The 19337-nt window shown below is 39.6% G+C and overlaps 2 protein-coding genes across 3 annotated transcripts in view; both read left to right on the top strand.

Moving 5' to 3' along the window:
- Nucleotides 1-19337, top strand: part of LOC114545544 (uncharacterized) — a 202710-nt gene that overhangs the window by 128351 nt on the left and 55022 nt on the right. The gene's annotated exons all lie outside the window — the stretch shown is intronic.
- LOC114545545 (Fc receptor-like protein 5) lies at nucleotides 7012-19130 on the top strand. 2 transcript variants are annotated; one of them, XM_028563904.1, is made up of 6 exons: nucleotides 7012-7051; nucleotides 11062-11144; nucleotides 13340-13585; nucleotides 15569-15829; nucleotides 17314-17439; nucleotides 18499-19130. In XM_028563904.1, the coding sequence occupies exons 2-6, from the start codon at nucleotides 11114-11116 to the stop codon at nucleotides 18555-18557; spliced, it is 723 nt and encodes a 240-aa protein (XP_028419705.1). In that variant the 5' UTR covers nucleotides 7012-7051; nucleotides 11062-11113; the 3' UTR covers nucleotides 18558-19130. The 2 variants fall into 2 exon arrangements, with proteins under 2 accessions (XP_028419705.1, XP_028419706.1); XM_028563905.1 differs by lacking the exon at nucleotides 7012-7051 and having other exon boundaries at nucleotides 11012-11144.

Here is a 19337-nt window from a genome sequence, read left to right as displayed (position 1 = left end):
CTAATCCCATTGTGAGGCTGGAGCATCATGATCATTAACAGAACTATAATGTATAATCATTTATTTCTTTTTAATACCTCTCAAATCGGTTATGTGGAAATGAAAATACATCTATAGTCGGGACTCAATAAAACTCTCTGTGAAATAATACAGCTTTTTCATCAACGGGATCGTCGACAAAAGGACATGACATGTTTGAGAAAAAAGCGTTTTATAATCTGCCTAACATAAACCAATAGGGTTTTTTATTCATGCAGATATAAAACTACATTAAAATGCGCCTGATACAGACTGAATGAATGAACGAGGAAATGAGTTTCTCTCTGAGTAACACAGGAGCGCGTAGTAACACAAGTGGCATTACGCATTCCTAATTTTTGTCGCGCATACATACCTGCGTACCAGTTATGTGCACCCCTGTTTATAAAGACATGCTACAAATGTATAAACGGGCACTCTCCACCCCAGTATTAAAAACATGTAATGACACGAGAATGTAATGAGCCAATGACCAAATCAAGTTGAAGCAGGAAATGCTGCCACCTGCTGGAGCAATATTTCTATGCAATAATGGGAGTACAAAAAATGATAATTATGCACATGAGCTGTAACACTAAGCACAGCACTGACCAAAGATGCCTGTTACAAGCATTACAAAATGGAAATGTGAGTGGACCTTTTTTGTTTACTGTACTGTATATTGTCCACATATACTCAGGCTGTACTTTTATTAACCCTTGTGTTGTCTTCCCGTCAACCTTGAAAAAAACACTTTTTTTATGCTTTTTTTTCACATTTGTTTTTGCTTTTTTTCCAACGTTTTAAAATGTATACATTTTTCTTCTACACGTTTTCAGCGCTTATTTCTATGTCCCATATTTTCAAAAATTGAAAACTGCAAAGTAAAAATAATATAATATATAAATCAATAAATTATATTTCAGATCGACCCACATGTTGTACTCTTATTTGGCCATAATGGCTATAATGTTGTATTGTGGTGATAGTGCAGTGGATATGACACATGTCCCTGAGCAAAACACTTAACCCGTAGTTGCTCCAGAGGCGTGTGGCCTCTCACGTATATAGACTGCTTCTCTGTATAGCCAGCCACCTCTCCTACTTGCTCTACTTCAGGTGGTGTTGAAGCAGCTGCTACAGCCCCAGACATGTTGGCACATTTTGAGGAATCCGCCTGTAGAATCTTTTTCTCCTGTAATTTCTCTGCACTTTGGTGGTCGTTTGTCCATTTTAACGTGAATGCTAAACTTCTCAGACGTGGCCATAGTGGGATTTTGTAAATTTAAGGCCCTGAGTGGGTAAGGGGGTTCCTGGATTTGATTGGGTCAGGCCCGGTGCCAATAAAGAATTTTTTTACCAATGGGCCGCTGTGAGTTCTTTATGGGCCGGCCCGGCCAAAAAATAAAATAAAATAAAGGTCATCTGCTGTACAACTAAATATTATTCCTAAAAGAGGAATTTCTTTCTCTGCTACAGCAGATCCGAGGCAAGCTTTTTCATTTAGAATCTTTTGATTTTATTTGGAAAATGTTATATCCATAAATGTAAATGGTGTAAAAGAAGAATGTAGGAGTTATTTACAATAAATATACAACTAATCTCAGGTGTGACTGGTTACTGCCCCAAGCCTTTCCATCCCTTTCAGGGGCACAATTAATTTTTTTTTTCTTTTACCAAAAACCATTGTGTACCACACAATCAGTAGTTTTGATACAGTCGAGAAGTTAAAGGAGCAATGGTTCTATAATTCTCTTTTTGGGGACACTCTCCCAACTATTTTAGTTAGTTACTACTACTACTAGTTACTAATTTTTTTTTAGGTCATAAGTTTAATTTATTTCAACTTTGTTTCTGAGAAATCATGTATTTTTTTCTCCGCCATCTGCTGGGGGAAGCAAATTGTAAATAATTCACAGCTGAGAGTGTAAGATAACACTCTCATTACCTCACCTCAAGCATTGCACTATAATGCTTACACATTGTTTAGGCCTACTTCATATTTAATATTGCAATACATATTTAATTTTGTTATCTGTTTAGATTGTATATTTTTGTTCTACACTTGTACATCCATGTACACTCTTTTCATTCTTCTGAGTATATTTTTGAGTAGGTGTTGGTTTTGCTTATCTTATTTTTATGTTATTTATTGTTTGTATTTACTGCATGTGTGTGTCCTTGAAACTAGCCACTGTAACACAGTAATTTCCCAATTTGGGATTCATAAAGTGCATCTATCTATCTATCTATCTATCTATCTATGGTCAGGCACCAGTTTACAGCAAATCTTTGAGGTCCTCAGATTAGGGATTACTGGCAGTTCCTCGTACAGAGCTGAAAACTAAGGGTGACAGAACTTTAGAAACAATGGCTCCTAGACTGTGGAACGCTTTGCCTCATGTTTGAAGATCGGCAGCCTCTCATATTTTTTTTAACAGCAGCTAAAGATATATCTCTTTTGGTCAGGCATTTGGTTAGCCGCATTGTTGAATCTACAAACAATGTATTTTATGTTTTGTGATTAACTGTGATTTACTACTCAATTTATTTTAAATTTGGCCAGTGACTCTATCTGTGATAAGTGCTATATAAATAAACTTTACTTACTGTACTTACTTATTAACCAGAACACATCATATATCTTGCAGTTTTTCTCAATCACTTTGGTACAATCGAGTACTAAACTTTGTCAAACTATATGACTATTTATATGAACATTAGGTCAGTTGTTCACGTGACTATAGTCATTTATCATTGCTTTGGCACGAAATACATTGATTATGCCTCAAAAAAGTTTGCATTCTTTTGCTATTAGATAAGAACTGTATAATACAACCAGATTGATGTCATAGGCTAATACTTGGTATCTTGGTGTACATATCGATAATGCACTTGGCTGGAAGGATCACGTGAACACTCTTTGTTTGAGACAGAATTTCAGCTTTTACCTTCTGGTAAAAGATTCAGGGTTCCTAGATTCAGGCTGAACCGACATAAACTCATTTTTGCCTATGTCCATTAAGCTTCTTAACACTAACATGTAGGCTGGTTGGGTTGTGTCCTATGCCGTTGTGCGATAAGTAGTGTACTGCATGGGCCATGTGGAAATGTGTCATTTGTGCAATATGTAGGCTATTGGGGTGTCCTTTATGTCATTTGTGCAATACATAGGCTATTAGGTTTGTGCATCATGTCATTGTGCAATACGTTAGGCTATTGGGGATTATGTTATAGGTTAGTTGCGCAATACGTAGGCTATTCGGTTGTGCGTTATGTCATTTGTCCAATACTGTACGTAGTCTATCGAGGTTAGGCTTTGTCAGTGTATTGTGGAATTTGTGTGATATGTAGGCTACTGGGGTTGGGCAATATGTTGGCTGTGCAATATCGTACTGTGCAAGGGCTGTGCCACACTTATTGCAGAGAATACAGTCGACGGGGGTTGTTTAATGGGAAGTGCCAATGAAAGTAGTAGTTAATGTGCTTATTAAATGTACAGTACAGGCCAAAAGTTTGGACACACCTTCTCATTCAATGTGTTTCTTTATTTTCATGACTATTTACATTGTAGATTCTCACTGAAGGCATAAAAACTATGAATGAACACATATGGAATTACGTAGGCTACTTAACAAAAAAGTGTGAAATATCTGAAAACATGTCTTATATTTTAGATTCTTCAAAGTAGCCACCCTTTGCTTTTTTGATATATAAAGTATATAAATAAACTTTACTTACTTATTAACCAGAACACATCATATATCTTGCAGTTTTTCTCAATCACTTTAGTACAATCGTCAAACGAGTACTAAACTTTGTCAAAATATATGACTATTTATATGAACATTAGGTCAGATTATCATGTGACTATAGTCATTTATCATTGCTCGGCACAAAATGCATTGATTATGTCTCAAAAAAGTTTGCCTTCATTTGCTATTGAATCATATTACTCTCAGATGTAATTATACATGTTTGTTGTGTAGATCCCTTCATGCAAAATAGAGCAACTGACCACCACAATAACCTGTCACACATATACAGTATTAGATACATAATTGCTATGTGGTATTGTTGTAAAAGTTGTCAGATGGACTTAATACTTTACAAAAAAGTGTGAAATAACTGAAAACATGTCTTATATTTTAGATTCTTCAAAGTAGCCACCCTTTGCTTTTTTTGATAACTGCAAACCCTTGGTGTTCTCTCAATGAGCTTCATGAGGTAGTCACCTGAAATGGTTTTACCTTCACAGGTGTGCTTTGTCAGGGTTAATTAGTGGAATTTTGTCCCTTATTAATTAAAAGCAAAGGGTGGCTACTTTGAAGAATCTAAAATATAAGACATGTTTTCAGTTATTTCACACTTTTTGTTAAGTACATAATTCCATATGTGTTCATTCATAGTTTTGATGCCTTCAGTGAGAATCTACAATGTAAATAGTCAAGAAAATAAAAAGGAAACGCATTGAATGAGAAGGTGTGTCCAAACTTTTGGCCTGTACTGTATATGGAAGCATGTTTGTGTTGCATGAGAGTATGTGTTGAGAGATATTTCTATTTGTGTTGTCTTTTTTTATATTCTGTGTTGTCTTTGTAACGCTGCAGAATGGACAGAGTCCAAAACAAATTTCCCTTCGGGGACAATATAGTATATCTTATCTTATATGTGTTAGATTAGCATCGTCTTAATCCTGGTTTTACACTTTGCCATTACTCGTCTGGTGCATAGTTCCATATTAAAAAGATGATCACTAAAAACAGACTTTGTTGATTTTTTTAGCTGCCCTGGTCCAGTAGCCGGGCTTCCCGTCTTCCTTCCTGCTGTTGAGGAGCAGGAGCAGTGTTTTCTCCACCTCCCTCAGCTCATCTGAGACCTGCTCCAAGGCATTGTCCTGCAGAAGTGGTTTAGTTGACTGGTAATTAACAAGATGATGGACCATATAGGATTGCAGTTGCTACATTTAACATTCATGTTTTTGTGTCCATTGTGATGAGAATCAAAGGGTTGATTCATCTTAATAACAAACAAACATTTTCTCACTCCTTCTGTTATCTTGTCATGCAGATAGTTTCCGGGTTGTTTTTGAGATATCTCTCCCTGAGATTTCTGTCTTCTTCCCAAACATTGATTTTCAATTTTGTTTATCGTTCTCAATGTATTTAAAAATCTAAACTAAAGCAATTCTACAGCAACAACCCTTGCCCAAAAACATAATCTTTGTCACAGTAGAACATACTGCTGAAATGTTTTATACTTTTCATTACATACAACTATAAATGTCTATTTTTTTATTTGGGTGAACCAACCCTTTCAAGTAACAACCGATCCTAACCTCGTTAGCCAACGTCAGCAGTTCAGATGGAGGTTCATCAGCAGACACATCACAAACACAAGCACAGTGAGTCCATTTTTTCATCTCTGAAAGCATATGTTAACAAGCTGGGCAAGCCAATTGCTGTTTTGCATTGCATTCAGTTTATTTAAATGGGGCCAGGCTAACCTGGCCCCATTTCCTCCTCAAGTCCAGGAAATGCCCCTGGTTTTGGTCTATAAAATGTCAGAAAATGGTGAAAAATGTGGATCAGTGTTTCCCCCCCAAAAGCCCAAGATGACGTCCTCAAAATGTCTTGTTTTGTCCACAACTCAAAGATATGTAGTTTACTGTCACAGAGGAGAGAAGATACTAGAACATATTCACATTTAAAAAGCTGACATCAGAGAAGGTTTTACTTTTTTTCATAAAAAAAAATGACTCAAACTGATTTTCAAAATAGTTGTCAATTAATTGAACTAGTGCAGTGCCCGTTGGAAATGTGCCTGTTTGGAACGGGCCGATTGCTTGGCCTGTGGTATTGCTGCTTGTGGAATTGTACCCCCCAAAAAAATGACTTTACAGAAGGACCCCCGAACCACTTCATATGCAACTCCACTGTAACCTGAGACAGTGCAACATGTTTTGATTTCTTGTAGAAATGATGACCGCCAAAGACCAGATCTACTCAGAGAATTGCAGAGAAGTGTCTCTGAAAAGTATTTTAGAAGTCAAGCAGGAGGGGAACATGTTTTTTTTTTTCAATTTTTTAATAGACACTGGACTGGATAACAGAATATAGTGCACTAAGGTGCTAGGTCCAGATGCCAGTAGATGGCAGCAATGCAACTTTTTGGATGCCAGCTGCTGTAAAACCACGAAGAAAAAGAAGAAGAAGAAGAAGAAGAATGTGGATAATATTGGATATGGTTCAATATATATATATACATACCTGAGTTTAATATAGTTATATGTAAAAGACTTGATGATAAATTATCTGTATATACAGCAGAAATGGTTGCTATTATTTTAGGGTTACAGTGGATAGAGGAGGTGAGGCCAGAGAGAGATGTAATTTGTTCGGACTCTACTGCAGCCCTGCATAATTTGAATTCCAAACAAACCGTGAGAGATGATTTGTTGATTGAAATGTGTACAATACTGCTGAGAATACAAAAAGCTGGAGTTGATGTGTGATTTGTGTGGGTCCCTGCTCATGTTGGTGTTGAGGGGAATGAGACAGCAGATGGGATTGCAAAGACAGCGTTGACATTAAAGGATGGTGAAATTCTGAATGTTCCCTTTGGTAAAGGAGAGGCCAAATCATTGATTAGAAAAGCATTGAGTGACGTATGGCAGAAGAAGTGGGACACAGAAAGAAGAAGAAGTTTTTTAGTTATTTAGCGTTTGTCGACTTTTACAAAGCTCTATGCGGATGATGTATGTATGTGTTCTCCAAAAAACAGCACGGTTGTTTTAAACTTTCATTACTAAAAAAAGAATGACAAAAAAAACGAATAAAGCAGGCCGTCAGGAAAGTGAAAGGAGGCCACTGGCCAGGCTCACATACGTTTGACATTTGAGGTGTTAAAGAAGAAAACAGCAGGAAACTGTGGCCTGTATGATATAGATGATGATAATGCTATGGTACAGCCCCCCAGTCAGTCAGTCCGTCTAGCAGCAGCATGGCGATAACAACACTGTGCGCCGTCATTGGTGAGTACTAGGCCTTCTTCAATTTTTTTACCTTTTGATAAGAAATAGAAATGTTTTGAAACAGTTTCTCGACTGAACGTTGACATTGTGCCCCTCTGTGATTATCCTTCCTTTAATATTAGTCTAAAAAATTCATAATTTCTGTTTTGTAACTCAAGGATTAGGTATAATTTCCTATAAATGAGGTTTATTGATCATCATGATGATGATGATCATGTTGGTGTTTATACATGGTAGTGAAAAGTGTTAAAGAGACAAAAACTTTAGGAAAAGTGATTTTCAGTTTTGACCCAGGAGGACGATGCATGGTCGAATGGAAGACAACACAAGGGTTAAACTATTACTACTAAAAATAGAAGAGATGGTTAAGTCTGGTTTTGCAAAGGTCTACTTGTAAGTGCTTTACAATTGTACATTCTTTTGTGTCCTAATTATCCTGATTTATTCATCAAATCATTTTCCCCAATTCAGAAAGTTTTAGTGTCTTTCTATTGTTCTTATTTTTCTATGATGTTGCTTTGTTTTCGTCTCGATGCCGTGGTAAATGAGGGTCGCCCCCTCAATGGTTTCTCAAGTATCAATAGAGGTTGAATTTAATTATATAATCACCACAAATGATCTTATGCAATTCCGGCAATGACTAACTTACTAATACTACCCATGCTTATCTGTGTGCATCTCAGCAAGAAGCAACTTGAGATAGATAGATAATCTATGATTCTCTCTGTTAACCTGCTTTATATTTTTGGCATTATGCATATTGTCTTTTGTATATTTGCACTGTTTCCTACTTTGTACCGCAGGTAGTGCCTCAAGCGGTGGCAGAAAATATGATATTTAATTCAAAGCAGAGAATATAACGTATAGGTCACAGTTTTAAACATGTCGCTATGTTGTAAAAAAGGCACCAAACCTTCTTGGTAAAGTTTAGAAAATAGACTGTGGTTTATGTTACAATCAGATGCTACTTCACTTCCACTTACACCTGGACGCTGAACGTTTGTTTTTACTTGAACCCCGTTTACTTTATTCTCCAAATGCGACTCGCAACCTGTTTAATTTTATTTTCAAATGGGACATGAACCCCACTCTCTGAAGAAGAACGGGACAGTTGGGTTTAGGTAAAGAAGAACAGGACAGTTGGGTTTAGGTAAAGAAGAACAGGACAGTTGGGTTTAGGTAAAGAAGAACGGGACAGTTGGGTTTAGGTAAAGAAGAACGGGACAGTTGGGTTTAGGTAAAGAAGAACGGGACAGTTGGGTTTAGGTAAAGAAGAACAGGACAGTTGGGTTTAGGTAAAGAAGAACAGGACAGTTGGGTTTAGGTAAAGAAGAACGGGACAGTTGGGTTTAGGTAAAGAAGAACAGGACAGTTTGGTTTAGGTAAAGAAGAACAGGACAGTTGGGTTTAGGTAAAGAAGAACAGGACAGTTTGGTTTAGGTAAAGAAGAACGGGACAGTTGGGTTTAGGTAAAGAAGAACAGGACAGTTGGGTTTAGGTAAAGAAGAACGGACAGTTGGGTTTAGGTAAAGAAGAACGGGACAGTTGGGTTTAGGTAAAGAAGAACAGGACAGTTGGGTTTAGGTAAAGAAGAACGGGACAGTTGGGTTTAGGTAAAGAAGAACGGGAAAGTTGGGTTTAGGTAAAGAAGAACGGGACAGTTGGGTTTAGGTAAAGAAGAACAGGACAGTTTGGTTTAGGTAAAGAAGAACGGGACAGTTGGGTTTAGGTAAAGAAGAACGGGACAGTTGGGTTTAGGTAAAGAAGAACGGGACAGTTGGGTTTAGGTAAAGAAGAACGGGACAGTTGGGTTTAGGTAAAGAAGAACGGGAGAGTTGGGTTTAGGTAAAGAAGAACAGGACAGTTGGGTTTAGGTAAAGAAGAACGGGACAGTTGGGTTTAGGTAAAGAAGAACGGGACAGTTGGGTTTAGGTAAAGAAGAACGGGACAGTTGGGTTTAGGTAAAGAAGAACGGGACAGTTGGGTTTACGTAAAGAAGAACGGGACAGTTGTCTTTAGGAAAAGAAGAACGGGACAGTTGGGTTTAGGTAAAGAAGAACAGGACAGTTGGGTTTAGGTAAAGAAGAACGGGACAGTTGGGTTTAGGTAAAGAAGAACGGGACAGTTGGGTTTACGTAAAGAAGAACGGGACAGTTGGGTTTAGGTAAAGAAGAACGGGACAGTTGGGTTTAGGTAAAGAAGAACGGGACAGTTGGGTTTAGGTAAAGAAGAACGGGACAGTTGGGTTTAGGAAAAGAAGAACGGGACAGTTGGGTTTAGGTAAAGAAGAACGGGACAGTTGGGTTTAGGTAAAGAAGAACGGGACAGTTGGGTTTAGGTAAAGAAGAACGGGACAGTTTGGTTTAGGTAAAGAAGAACGGGACAGTTGGGTTTAGGTAAAGAAGAACGGGACAGTTGGGTTTAGGAAACGTGACACGCGGGACACAAACCTGGTCTCTGGGGTGAACACAGAATTTTGGCCTTTCATAGTACTCGCTACCGTTGTTACTACGTCACTGTAGCTGCTGCTCTGCCCGGTGCGTTCCACACACACATTGAAGGGTGCTTTTTGCGTCATATCCGACGCTGACAGCCACTGCCCAAGCATCCGTATTTTACGGGTTGGACAGGACAGCATGCTGCCACCACACAGAGGTTAATTAGCTGAGTTTTTCTACCATATAGACAAAACTAAAGAAGTCTCTCAGGTGATATATATATATATATATATACACTATCGGTCAAAAGTTTTAGAACACCCCAATTTTTCCAGGTTTTTATTGAAATTCATGCAGTTCAATGTCTTATTGTACTCTGAAATGATTTCAATTCAATTCAATTTTATTTATAGTATCAAATCATAACAAGAGTTATCTCGAGACACTTTACAGATAGAGTAGGTCTAGACCACACTCTATAATTTACAAAGGCCCAACAATTCCAACAATTACAGTAATTCCCTCAAGAGCAAGCAGTGCGACAGTGGCGAGGAAAAACTCCCTATTGGATGAAAGAATGAAATGAAAATGAAAGTGAGCCAAGAAGCTGTTGACTGAAACTTGTCTGATGCTGTTGTGGCTTTGGGTCTGCCAGACCTCTTCCTGTCAGAGTTTCCCCCAGTTTCTAAGTGCCTTTTGATGGTGAAGAATCCTGTACTCACTGACACCTTGACTTTCTTCACAATTTCTTTGTAAGAAAGACCAACATTCTTAAGTGTTATGATGGTCTGTCTCTCTTCCATTGTTAATTGCCTTTTTCCCGCCATTTTTATAGCAATACACTACTTTCTGCAGTACAATACTGTTTATATAATGCTCACGAGGGTATGGTACCACAGTGTGTTCCAACAATACTTGTATACAAACCGAGGGGGTTGGAAGTAATGCAGACAAGTTGGAGCTGCACCTGTGGGAATTTTCAAAGCTTGATCAACCTCCATTGCTGCAGAACAGCTTTACGTTGTTAACCCATTTCTTGTTCCCTGAAAAAGGCCTTTTTGTAAAATACTGAAATGTACATTATTTTTCAGTTTTGGATAATCTTACTTTTTTTTTAACCTCAGGCAGTTCACCACTTAACCTTTGTACCATTTCAAGCTATTCATTAGACTTGAACTGCTAAAATTTCAATAAAAAACTGGGGTGTTCTAAAACTTTTGACCGGCATGCCGTTTAGGAAATTATTATATATACATGTAAAGTCTGAATATATTGAATGAATGTCTGAATATATTGAATGAACCTTGGAGAATATATATATATATATATATATACACACACTACCTGTCAAAAGTTTTAGAACACCCCAATTGTTTTGGTTTTATTATTGAATTTTTAGCAGTTCAAGTCCAATGAATAGCTTGACAAATAGGTTTTACTGGCTCCGTTTGTGAACTTCTAAATCTTTTTGATGAACAATGAACTGAATCACTTCTGGAAAAAAGCTCATTGGTTTTTTTTTTTTTTTCCACCTGTGATTGTTGTTCGTAAATATTTCCATTGTCCTTTGAGCTGAGGAAGTGGGTAAACTGTTCAAACTGAATCAAGACGACGTCGACGCAGGATGGAGCTCCCCTCACTCTGCCTGATACTTTGTAAGAAATCTCACTTTCAATCATTTCAATAGATATACTTTTCTTTCTTCTTCTGGTTTTCCTTTGTTCAGTCAACCGTTGTTTCATGTTGTTCCCTATTTAGATTCGATTAGATTCAGCATCATTTGCAGGTACCGAGACCACAAAATGGAATTTAGCATCTAAGTAGAAGTGAAAGAAAACCGTAAAGTTCAGAGTATAACAGGAAAGGAAAGTTTAAAATAAGCTAAGATATTAACAGTATCAACAAAAAGATATTTGGTGCAGGTGAAAGTACAAGTAAAGGCAGGAGATAGGGAAAAAACACCAGCAATGTGATCGTGTCACTACTACCGCGTTCCGCGATGTGAAATTAATTTTGTTACGGAGTCTGGTGGCTTTGTTAAAGGGTAACTTCAATCAAAGCTATTCTCTTCGTCACCACAATCAGTGCATTTACTGGGGTTAAGACAGAGGTGTCAAAAGTATTCACGTTCATTACTCAAGTAGAAGTATAGATACTAGGCTTTAAAAAGACTTCTGTAGAAGTTGAAGTATCAACTCAAGCTTTTTACTCAAGTAAAAGTGTAAAAGTACTGGTTTCAAACTACTAAAAGTATAATAGTAATGTAAGGGGGAATAAATGCCATTAAGGACAAAAGCTTAGGCCGTGCCACAGGGGTCTATAGTGCACTACTCCACTTCCAAAAAAATCTATTTTTCTAAAGGCCATAATGACTATAATGTTATATTATGGGGGTGGTGATGGCGCAGTGGATATGACACATGCCTTTGGTGTTGGAGACCCACGTTTGATTCTCACTGCGATACATCAACCAATGTGTCCCTGAGCAAGACACTTAACCCCTAGTTGCTCCAGAGGCGTTCTCTTGAGTCTCTGCCACGGATGTCTTCGTACTTGGCTACATACGTCTGCTAATTCCTTGCTGGAGTGTGACGTGATTTGTGTCATGTGCAGGTGCGATGGATCGCGTACAAACCAATAGGGTGTAGGAAGTGTATATGTTTATTCATCTCATCCAACCACAATAAAATTCACTCTATCCGGATGGCGCGATTTATCTGGATAGGTTTTTTTTTTTGTGGTTTTTTTTTTTAACGATGACAAGTCGGAATGAAAACAAGCCGAACTGAAATAGTAGTAACCAGGCTATTTTTAAAATGTAAGGAGTAGAAAGCACAGATAATTGCGTGAAAATGTAAGGAGTAGAAGTAAAAAATCTGTTGTAAAATAATTACTCCAGTAAAGTATAGATACCTTATATAGACCTCAGTGGTCCCCTAATACTGTATCTGAAGTCTCTTTTATATAGACCCTAGTGGTCCCCTAATACTGTATCTGAAGTCTCTTTCATATAGACCTTAGTGGTCCCCTAATACTGTATCTGAAGTCTCTTTTATATAGACCTTAGTGGTCCCCTAATACTGTATCTGAAGTCTCTTTCATATAGACCTTAGTGGTCCCCTAATACTGTATCTGAAGTCTCTTTTATATAGACCTTAGTGGTCCCCTAATACTGTATCTGAAGTCTCTTTTATATAGACCTTAGTGGTCCCCTAATACTGTATCTGAAGTCTCTTTCCCGAAATTCAGCCTTGGTGCAGAATTACAGCCACTAGAGCCAGTCCCACAATGAGCTTTCCTTAGGATGTGCCATTTCTGTGTCTGTAGCTATTGAGGAGGGGGGGCGGGCAAGGTGGAGGGTGGGGGTGTGGTCTTGACCAACTGCCACTTTGCTCGTTTGAAAGCCATGATGTCTCTTTCTCATGGGTGGGCCAAATTCTCTGGGTGGGCAAAGCAGAGAAAGGGGAGGTAACCTTGCTCCTTATGACCTCATAAGGAGAAGATTCCAGATCGGCCCATCTGAGCTTTCATTTTCTCTAAGGCAGAGCAGGATACCCAGGGCTCGGTTTACACCTATCACCATTTCTAGCCACTGGGAGATCATAGGCAGGCTGGGGGAACGCATATTAATGTTCAAAAACCTCATAAAGTGAAATTTTCATGCCGTGGGACCTTTACATGTCTTAGAAGTTTGATGAAAAATGTTGATTTATTTGACAATAATTGTCGATTAATCGTATTGATAAAAAGGTGCAATAAGACCAAACGCACAAGGTTTGTTGTCTCTGATTTTTAACACAGAAAACATCAGATGTTTTTTAAAATCATGTCTATTTCCGGTTTGAACCAGCTGCTGCCACACTGAGCATCCATCCCGATAAATCGCAGTTCTTCCGGTATGAGGACATCTCTCTAAACTGTTTGGCGCCAGTAAACTCCAGAGGGTGGACACTGAGGAAAAACGGCTCCTTCAAGACGCCCGAGCCATGCGAGGGTAGCTGCCGCCTCAAGGATGTGTACCCATCGGACACCGGCGTCTACTGGTGTGAGTCGGAGCGGGGGGAGTGCAGCAACACCATCAGCATCACAGTGATCCGTATGTATTGGCTTGTTGTTTTGTTTCACACTGTTTCTGCTCTACTGGTTTGACAAAGGGACCATAAATCATTCATTTATATCTTAAGTTTAAAGTAAAGTAGAACATACTGCTATGTGCCTAAACCACACGCACGCTCATTTCTACCAACAAATCCTCCAAACCATACAGACAATATGTGTCTGGGATTTGTTTCTAACTCTCTAATACGATCCACAGGAGCGTTTCATAAGTTAGCGCCCCAACGGTGGCAGAAATATAGCCTGGCTCCGCCCTCCTACATACTTCCGCGCAATTTTCATTTTCCTTTAGTGCTCCGTCTGGGTTTGCAGTATATTCTTGGCTTTTCTCCGGCCAAATCTTTGTCGGTCCAATCAGTGAACAGAGGGAGTGGCTGAGAATGATGACGTTGAGGTTGTGCGTTGTAGTTCCATAATGGCGGCGGAGAAAGATGTGAGCGGAGCCATTCAGTCCGTTGTGGCAACGCTGTTGAATATCCAGAAGTTAAAGCCCGAGCAAGAACAATCTTTGCTGAGTTGTGTTGGGGGCCATGATGCTGTGGCCCTCCTCCCCACGGGGTTCTGGGAACAGTTTGATTTTCCAGCTCGCTCCGTTAGTGGTGAAGGAGTTGGTTAAGGCTAACGCTAGCGATGCTAGTCACGACCAAACGTTAGTGATTGGTTATGGCAGATCCAGAGTGGCTCTGGGCAGATCCAATAGCTTTAAACTTCAACAGAGTACCCGCCTTCAAGGAAGTTAACACTTGTCAATGGAGAGTGGCCAGACTCTCTGTACAAATGAAATGGACCAGAGTATGGTAGGATCAGGCTAATGTACCAAAGTCTGGTAGGACCAGGCCAGTGTATCAGAGTCTGGTAGGACCAGGCCAGTGGACCAGAGTCTGGTAGGACCAGGCCAGTGGACCAGAGTCTGGTAGGACCAGGCCAGTGCACCACAGTCTGGTAGGACCAGGCCAGTGGACCAGAGTCTGGTAGGACCAGGCCAGTGGACCAGAGTCTCGTAGGACCAGGCCGGTGTACCAGAGTCTGGTAGGACCAGGCCAGTGTACCAGTGTCTGGTAGGACCAGGCCAGTGGACCAGAGTCTGGTAGGACCAAGCCAGTGTATCAGAGTCTGGTAGGACCAGGCCAGTGGACCAGAGTCTGGTCGGACCAGGTTAGTGTACCAGAGTCTGGTAGGACCAGGCCAGTGGACCAGAGTCTGGTCGGACCAGGTTAGTGTACCAGAGTCTGGTAGGACCAGGCTAGCAGAAATACGTCCTTATATCTAAACCAGAGAAAAAACTAATTTAGAAAAAGATGGTGGTTTGGGTTAAACTCAGACGTTACATTGCACCACTATAAACCTAAATATAGGTCAGAATTGCTACTTGAACAAGTTATCTATGGGAGTGTTTCTCGGAGGATAGTCGCAGAAACAAAAAATGCACAATTGACCAAACATAGGTGTAAAATGACCACAAAGAGATGCAAAATGACAAAGAAGAGATGCAAAATGACCAAAATAGAAAGGTAAAACTACTAAAAATGGATGCTAAACAATCAGAGATACAAAAAGACTAAAAGTCTCATTGATTTTGGGTGTCTTGTTCCTATGTAGACAGGGTGTTATCCGTCCATGCCCAGGCCAATGAAAAATGCAGCAACAGTCAGAGTTTGCAGGTGGAAGAAGCAGCTGGAGACACCATGGGACAGAGAAGAGTTGGCAGGCACACGCACTACTGCAGAGATCAAACAGAACACACACCTACATTGTGTTTTCAAGCCAAGTTAAGCTCTGCTGATCCCGCTGGCTTTACGCACAGATTCTAGTTGTCTGTCACTGTTTGTACGGATTGACTTTAAAAGCTACCCTGTGATAAAAGCTTTCCGAACATTAACATCTTAGATGTAGAGATTACAGTAGGTGCTACACTTATCTTCAACCACAACAACAATGACTGAATGCTGTTCTACGTTTTCAGCCGGCGTTGTGATCCTGGAGAGTCCTGCACTTCCTGTGGCGGAGGGAGACAACGTGACGCTCCGCTGCTCCTTCAAGGAAAGATACGACACGCAACCTCTATCCAACTTCTCCGCCGCGTTCTTCAAAAACGACGTGTTCATCGGCTCCGAGCCTGCGGGAGAGATGATCCTCCCAGCGGTGTCCAAAACTGACGAAGGCTTCTACAAGTGTCAACACCCAACGAAGGGAGAGTCCCCGCAGAGCTGGCTGGCTGTCAGAGGTGACCTCATGTTCTGCTTCCGCGTCATGTGTGTGACGGGACATCCGCAGAGGACTTGTGTAGAAGTGTCTTTGATCTATCAATCAATTAACCAATCAGAGTTTGTCTGCTGGACAAAAAAATGTTATTGGAGATTAACAAACGGAGAAATTTCTCTCTCAAAATCTCCATGAACCTGGCTGTTTTATTTTGAAATGTGTTTTATTTTGGTAAAGCATCCAGCTGCACTGTTGTCTTCCTGTATGTGATTTCCTGCCTGGCTTGACACATACGCTCGCGTCTCGCGCAAGACATAGAGGAGACGCCGAAAACTGCGCTACGCTGCTTACGTGTGTTCCAGCTGTTAGTTGACTAAATAGTCGGCATTTAGAGTGTGTGGGGGAGGGGCGGGGGGGGGGGAGGGGAGATCCAATACAGCATAGTATCGCATTTATTTTCCGTGGCAATACTGTAGCGATACACAGACGCCGAGTATGGATCTTTTATTATATATGTCTTGGTCAGTTTGTCTGCTTGACAATCCCATTTATCAGCAATAAAAGTGAAGTGCGATTAACAAACAGAGAAATTTTATCTTTTTAGATAAAACAGATGTTTCGGGGACATAAGTGGAAGTCAGAAAAAAAAGGAATTAAATTGCAATATATCCCAGAATATCGCAACAATATCGTATCATGGGACAGATGGATAGATGAATACATGAATAAATAAATAAATAAGTTAAACTAAAAGCCTGAATAAGAGCGCCTGGGTAGCTCACCTGATAGAGAGCAACCACAAACAGAGGCTAAGTCCTGGAAGCGGGGTCAACATTAAAACGTTTTTTTTTTCCAACGTTTTTGGACGTCTTTTTCGACACTTTTGTTTCTTTTCCACTGACGTTTCTGTCACTTTGTTGAAGCTTTTCCCGACATTTTTGTCCCTTTTCAACGTTCTTTTATAAAAAAAAAAATCAAATGCTATGAAACTGAATAAAACTTGTGAAGAGCGAATATCACTATGTCCTGTTCCCCTAAGCCTGTTTGCTCCATGCCTTGTTTGTATGTTTATTTGAAAACTGAATAAAAGAGTTGGAAAATAAATATATATATATATATATATATATATATATATATATATATATATATATATATATATATATATATACGAAATGTGCTTCACATTGAAATACATTAGTTTACATTTTCGTGCTGGCCACCAACAAAACAACGTCCCCGTGAACACGAATCAATAAATTAAGTAACGTGACCATTTCACGAACTGCCGTGAGACTGGGCTGGTTGTTGGGCTGTTCACACTTTTTTGGTTTAATATTTTAGAAAAGCAGAATTGATTGTGTGTCATGTTTAAAAAAACTTTGAACTTTAAAACGTAGCTGAGGACACTGAGATCATGTCCATTTTATTTAGATCATGGAAATGTATGGTCTGTTAATAACTGCATATTTGAAGCTCTAACTTTCTTCCTCTCTGCTCGGCCTGCAGATGCTCCTCCTCCTCCTCCTCCTCTGACGATACCTCTCCCCTGGCTGCTCTGCTCCGGCCTGCTCTTCCTCTTCTACAAAGTCATCATCATACTGGGTATCTACAAGCACCGTAGGAGGGCTCGAGGTAAGAACTCCAACTCTAAACCGGGGGGTGTTCCAATGCAACCAAAACTTTTTGTGGATCAGATCACATTAAAGGTCCCACGGCATGAAAATGTCACTTTATGAGGTTTTTTAACATTAATATGAGTTCCCCCTGCCTGCCTATGGTCCCCCAGTGGCTAGAAATGGTGATAGGTGTAAACCGAGCCCTGGGTATCCTGCTCTGCCTTTGAGAAAATGAAAGCTCAGATGGGCCGATCTGGAATCTTCTCCTTATGAGGTCATAAGGAGAAAGGTTACCTCCCCTTTCTCTGCTTTGCCCGCCCAGAGAATTTGGCCCCCCCATGAGAGAGAGACATCATGGCTTTCTACAGTATTAGAGACCACTAAGGTCTATATAAAAGAGACTTCAGATACAGTATTAGGGGACCGCTAAGGTCTATATAAAAGAGACTTCAGATACAGAATTAGGGGACCACTAAGGTCTATATAAAAGAGACTTCAGATACAGTATTAGGGGACCACTAAGGCCTATATAAAAGAGACTTCAGATACAGAATTAGGGGACCACTAAGGTCTATATAAAAGAGACTTCAGATACAGAATTAGGGGACCACTAAGGTCTATATAAAAGAGACTTCAGATACAGTATTAGGGGACCACTAAGGTCTATATAAAAGAGACTTCAGATACAGAATTAGGGGACCACTAAGGTCTATATAAAAGAGACTTCAGATACAGAATTAGGGGACCACTAAGGTCTATATAAAAGCATCCAAAAACAGCTTTTCATAGGATCTTTAACCTTTAAACCGTATTTTCAGTCTGAGTTGCAGTTTGAGTGTGTTATTGTTGTTTATGCTGCTGCTTCACATCCTGTTCCAGTGAACTGTGGAGGTGGCATCACAGGCCTGACTCTGACTATATATATAGTCACAGTAACAGTCAACACATTTCGAGATGCATGTTTTTTTGTTTTTTTTACCAGACAGGTAGGGGGAAGGCAAACAGTTATATAAAGCAGGATGTGGAAGATTCACACTTCACTCTAACCTTTGTATCCGCTCTGGTTTCCCTGCAGCTCGAGCCAAGGCGACAAGAAGAGCGTCCAATCATCTCGTACCGGAACGAAGAATATAATTCATATGCTGGCAATATTAATCTTTTTGTATTTATTTGGTTGTGGTGTATTAAGATGCCTACATGCTTTATTTAACTCTCCGGTTGTCCTCAGGGTCAAATTTGACCCATTTTACAAAAAGTTTCTATATCAGAAATTTGGGTTTCTTTCTAAAAGTGACAAAAATGTCAAAAAAGACGACCAAAAAGTTTTTTTCAAATTTAACCCAGAAAAAGAGTGGTGGCCTAGTGGTTTCGATAAGCGACCCGGTGACCGGCAAGATAAAATCTGGGTGGGGAAACTGTGTGAACGTGACAGGTCGTCTTTGCAAATGAGAAGTCGTTCTCAATCGACTTACCTGGATAAATATAGTTTAAAAAAAATTAAATTGCTTGTTTTATAAACCATAATGTATACATCTTCTAAGCCAGAGTTTCTCAAATGGGGGTACGTGTCCCCCTAGGGGTACTTTGGAGGACTGCAGGGGGTATGTGAGATATTTAACTAAATGTCTAATAGTTACGAGGCTGTTGTCCAGAACATTGTTCCTCTTTATGGAGACTTTTCCTACCAAAAATGGGACATTTGTGTCACCTTCTTTGGACCTAATCTTGTCTTCCTTCCTTCTACTTTTTTTTTTTTTTTCTCGCCTTTTTCTTCTTATGTCTCTGTTTTTGAAGTTTTTGATACTATTTTGACCTGTTCTTGCCTTACTTCCTTCCTTCTTTCTACCATCTTTTTCCAAGTTTTTGTCTTTTTTACCGTTTTTGTCTCCTTTTCTCATCAGCATTTAAGTGTTT

The sequence above is a fragment of the Perca flavescens genome, chromosome 19 (assembly GCF_004354835.1).
Source record: "Perca flavescens isolate YP-PL-M2 chromosome 19, PFLA_1.0, whole genome shotgun sequence".
Lineage (NCBI taxonomy): Eukaryota > Metazoa > Chordata > Actinopteri > Perciformes > Percidae > Perca > Perca flavescens.
The sequence above is the reverse complement of the archived record's forward strand: the minus strand, read 5'-3'. Positions and strand labels throughout refer to the sequence as shown.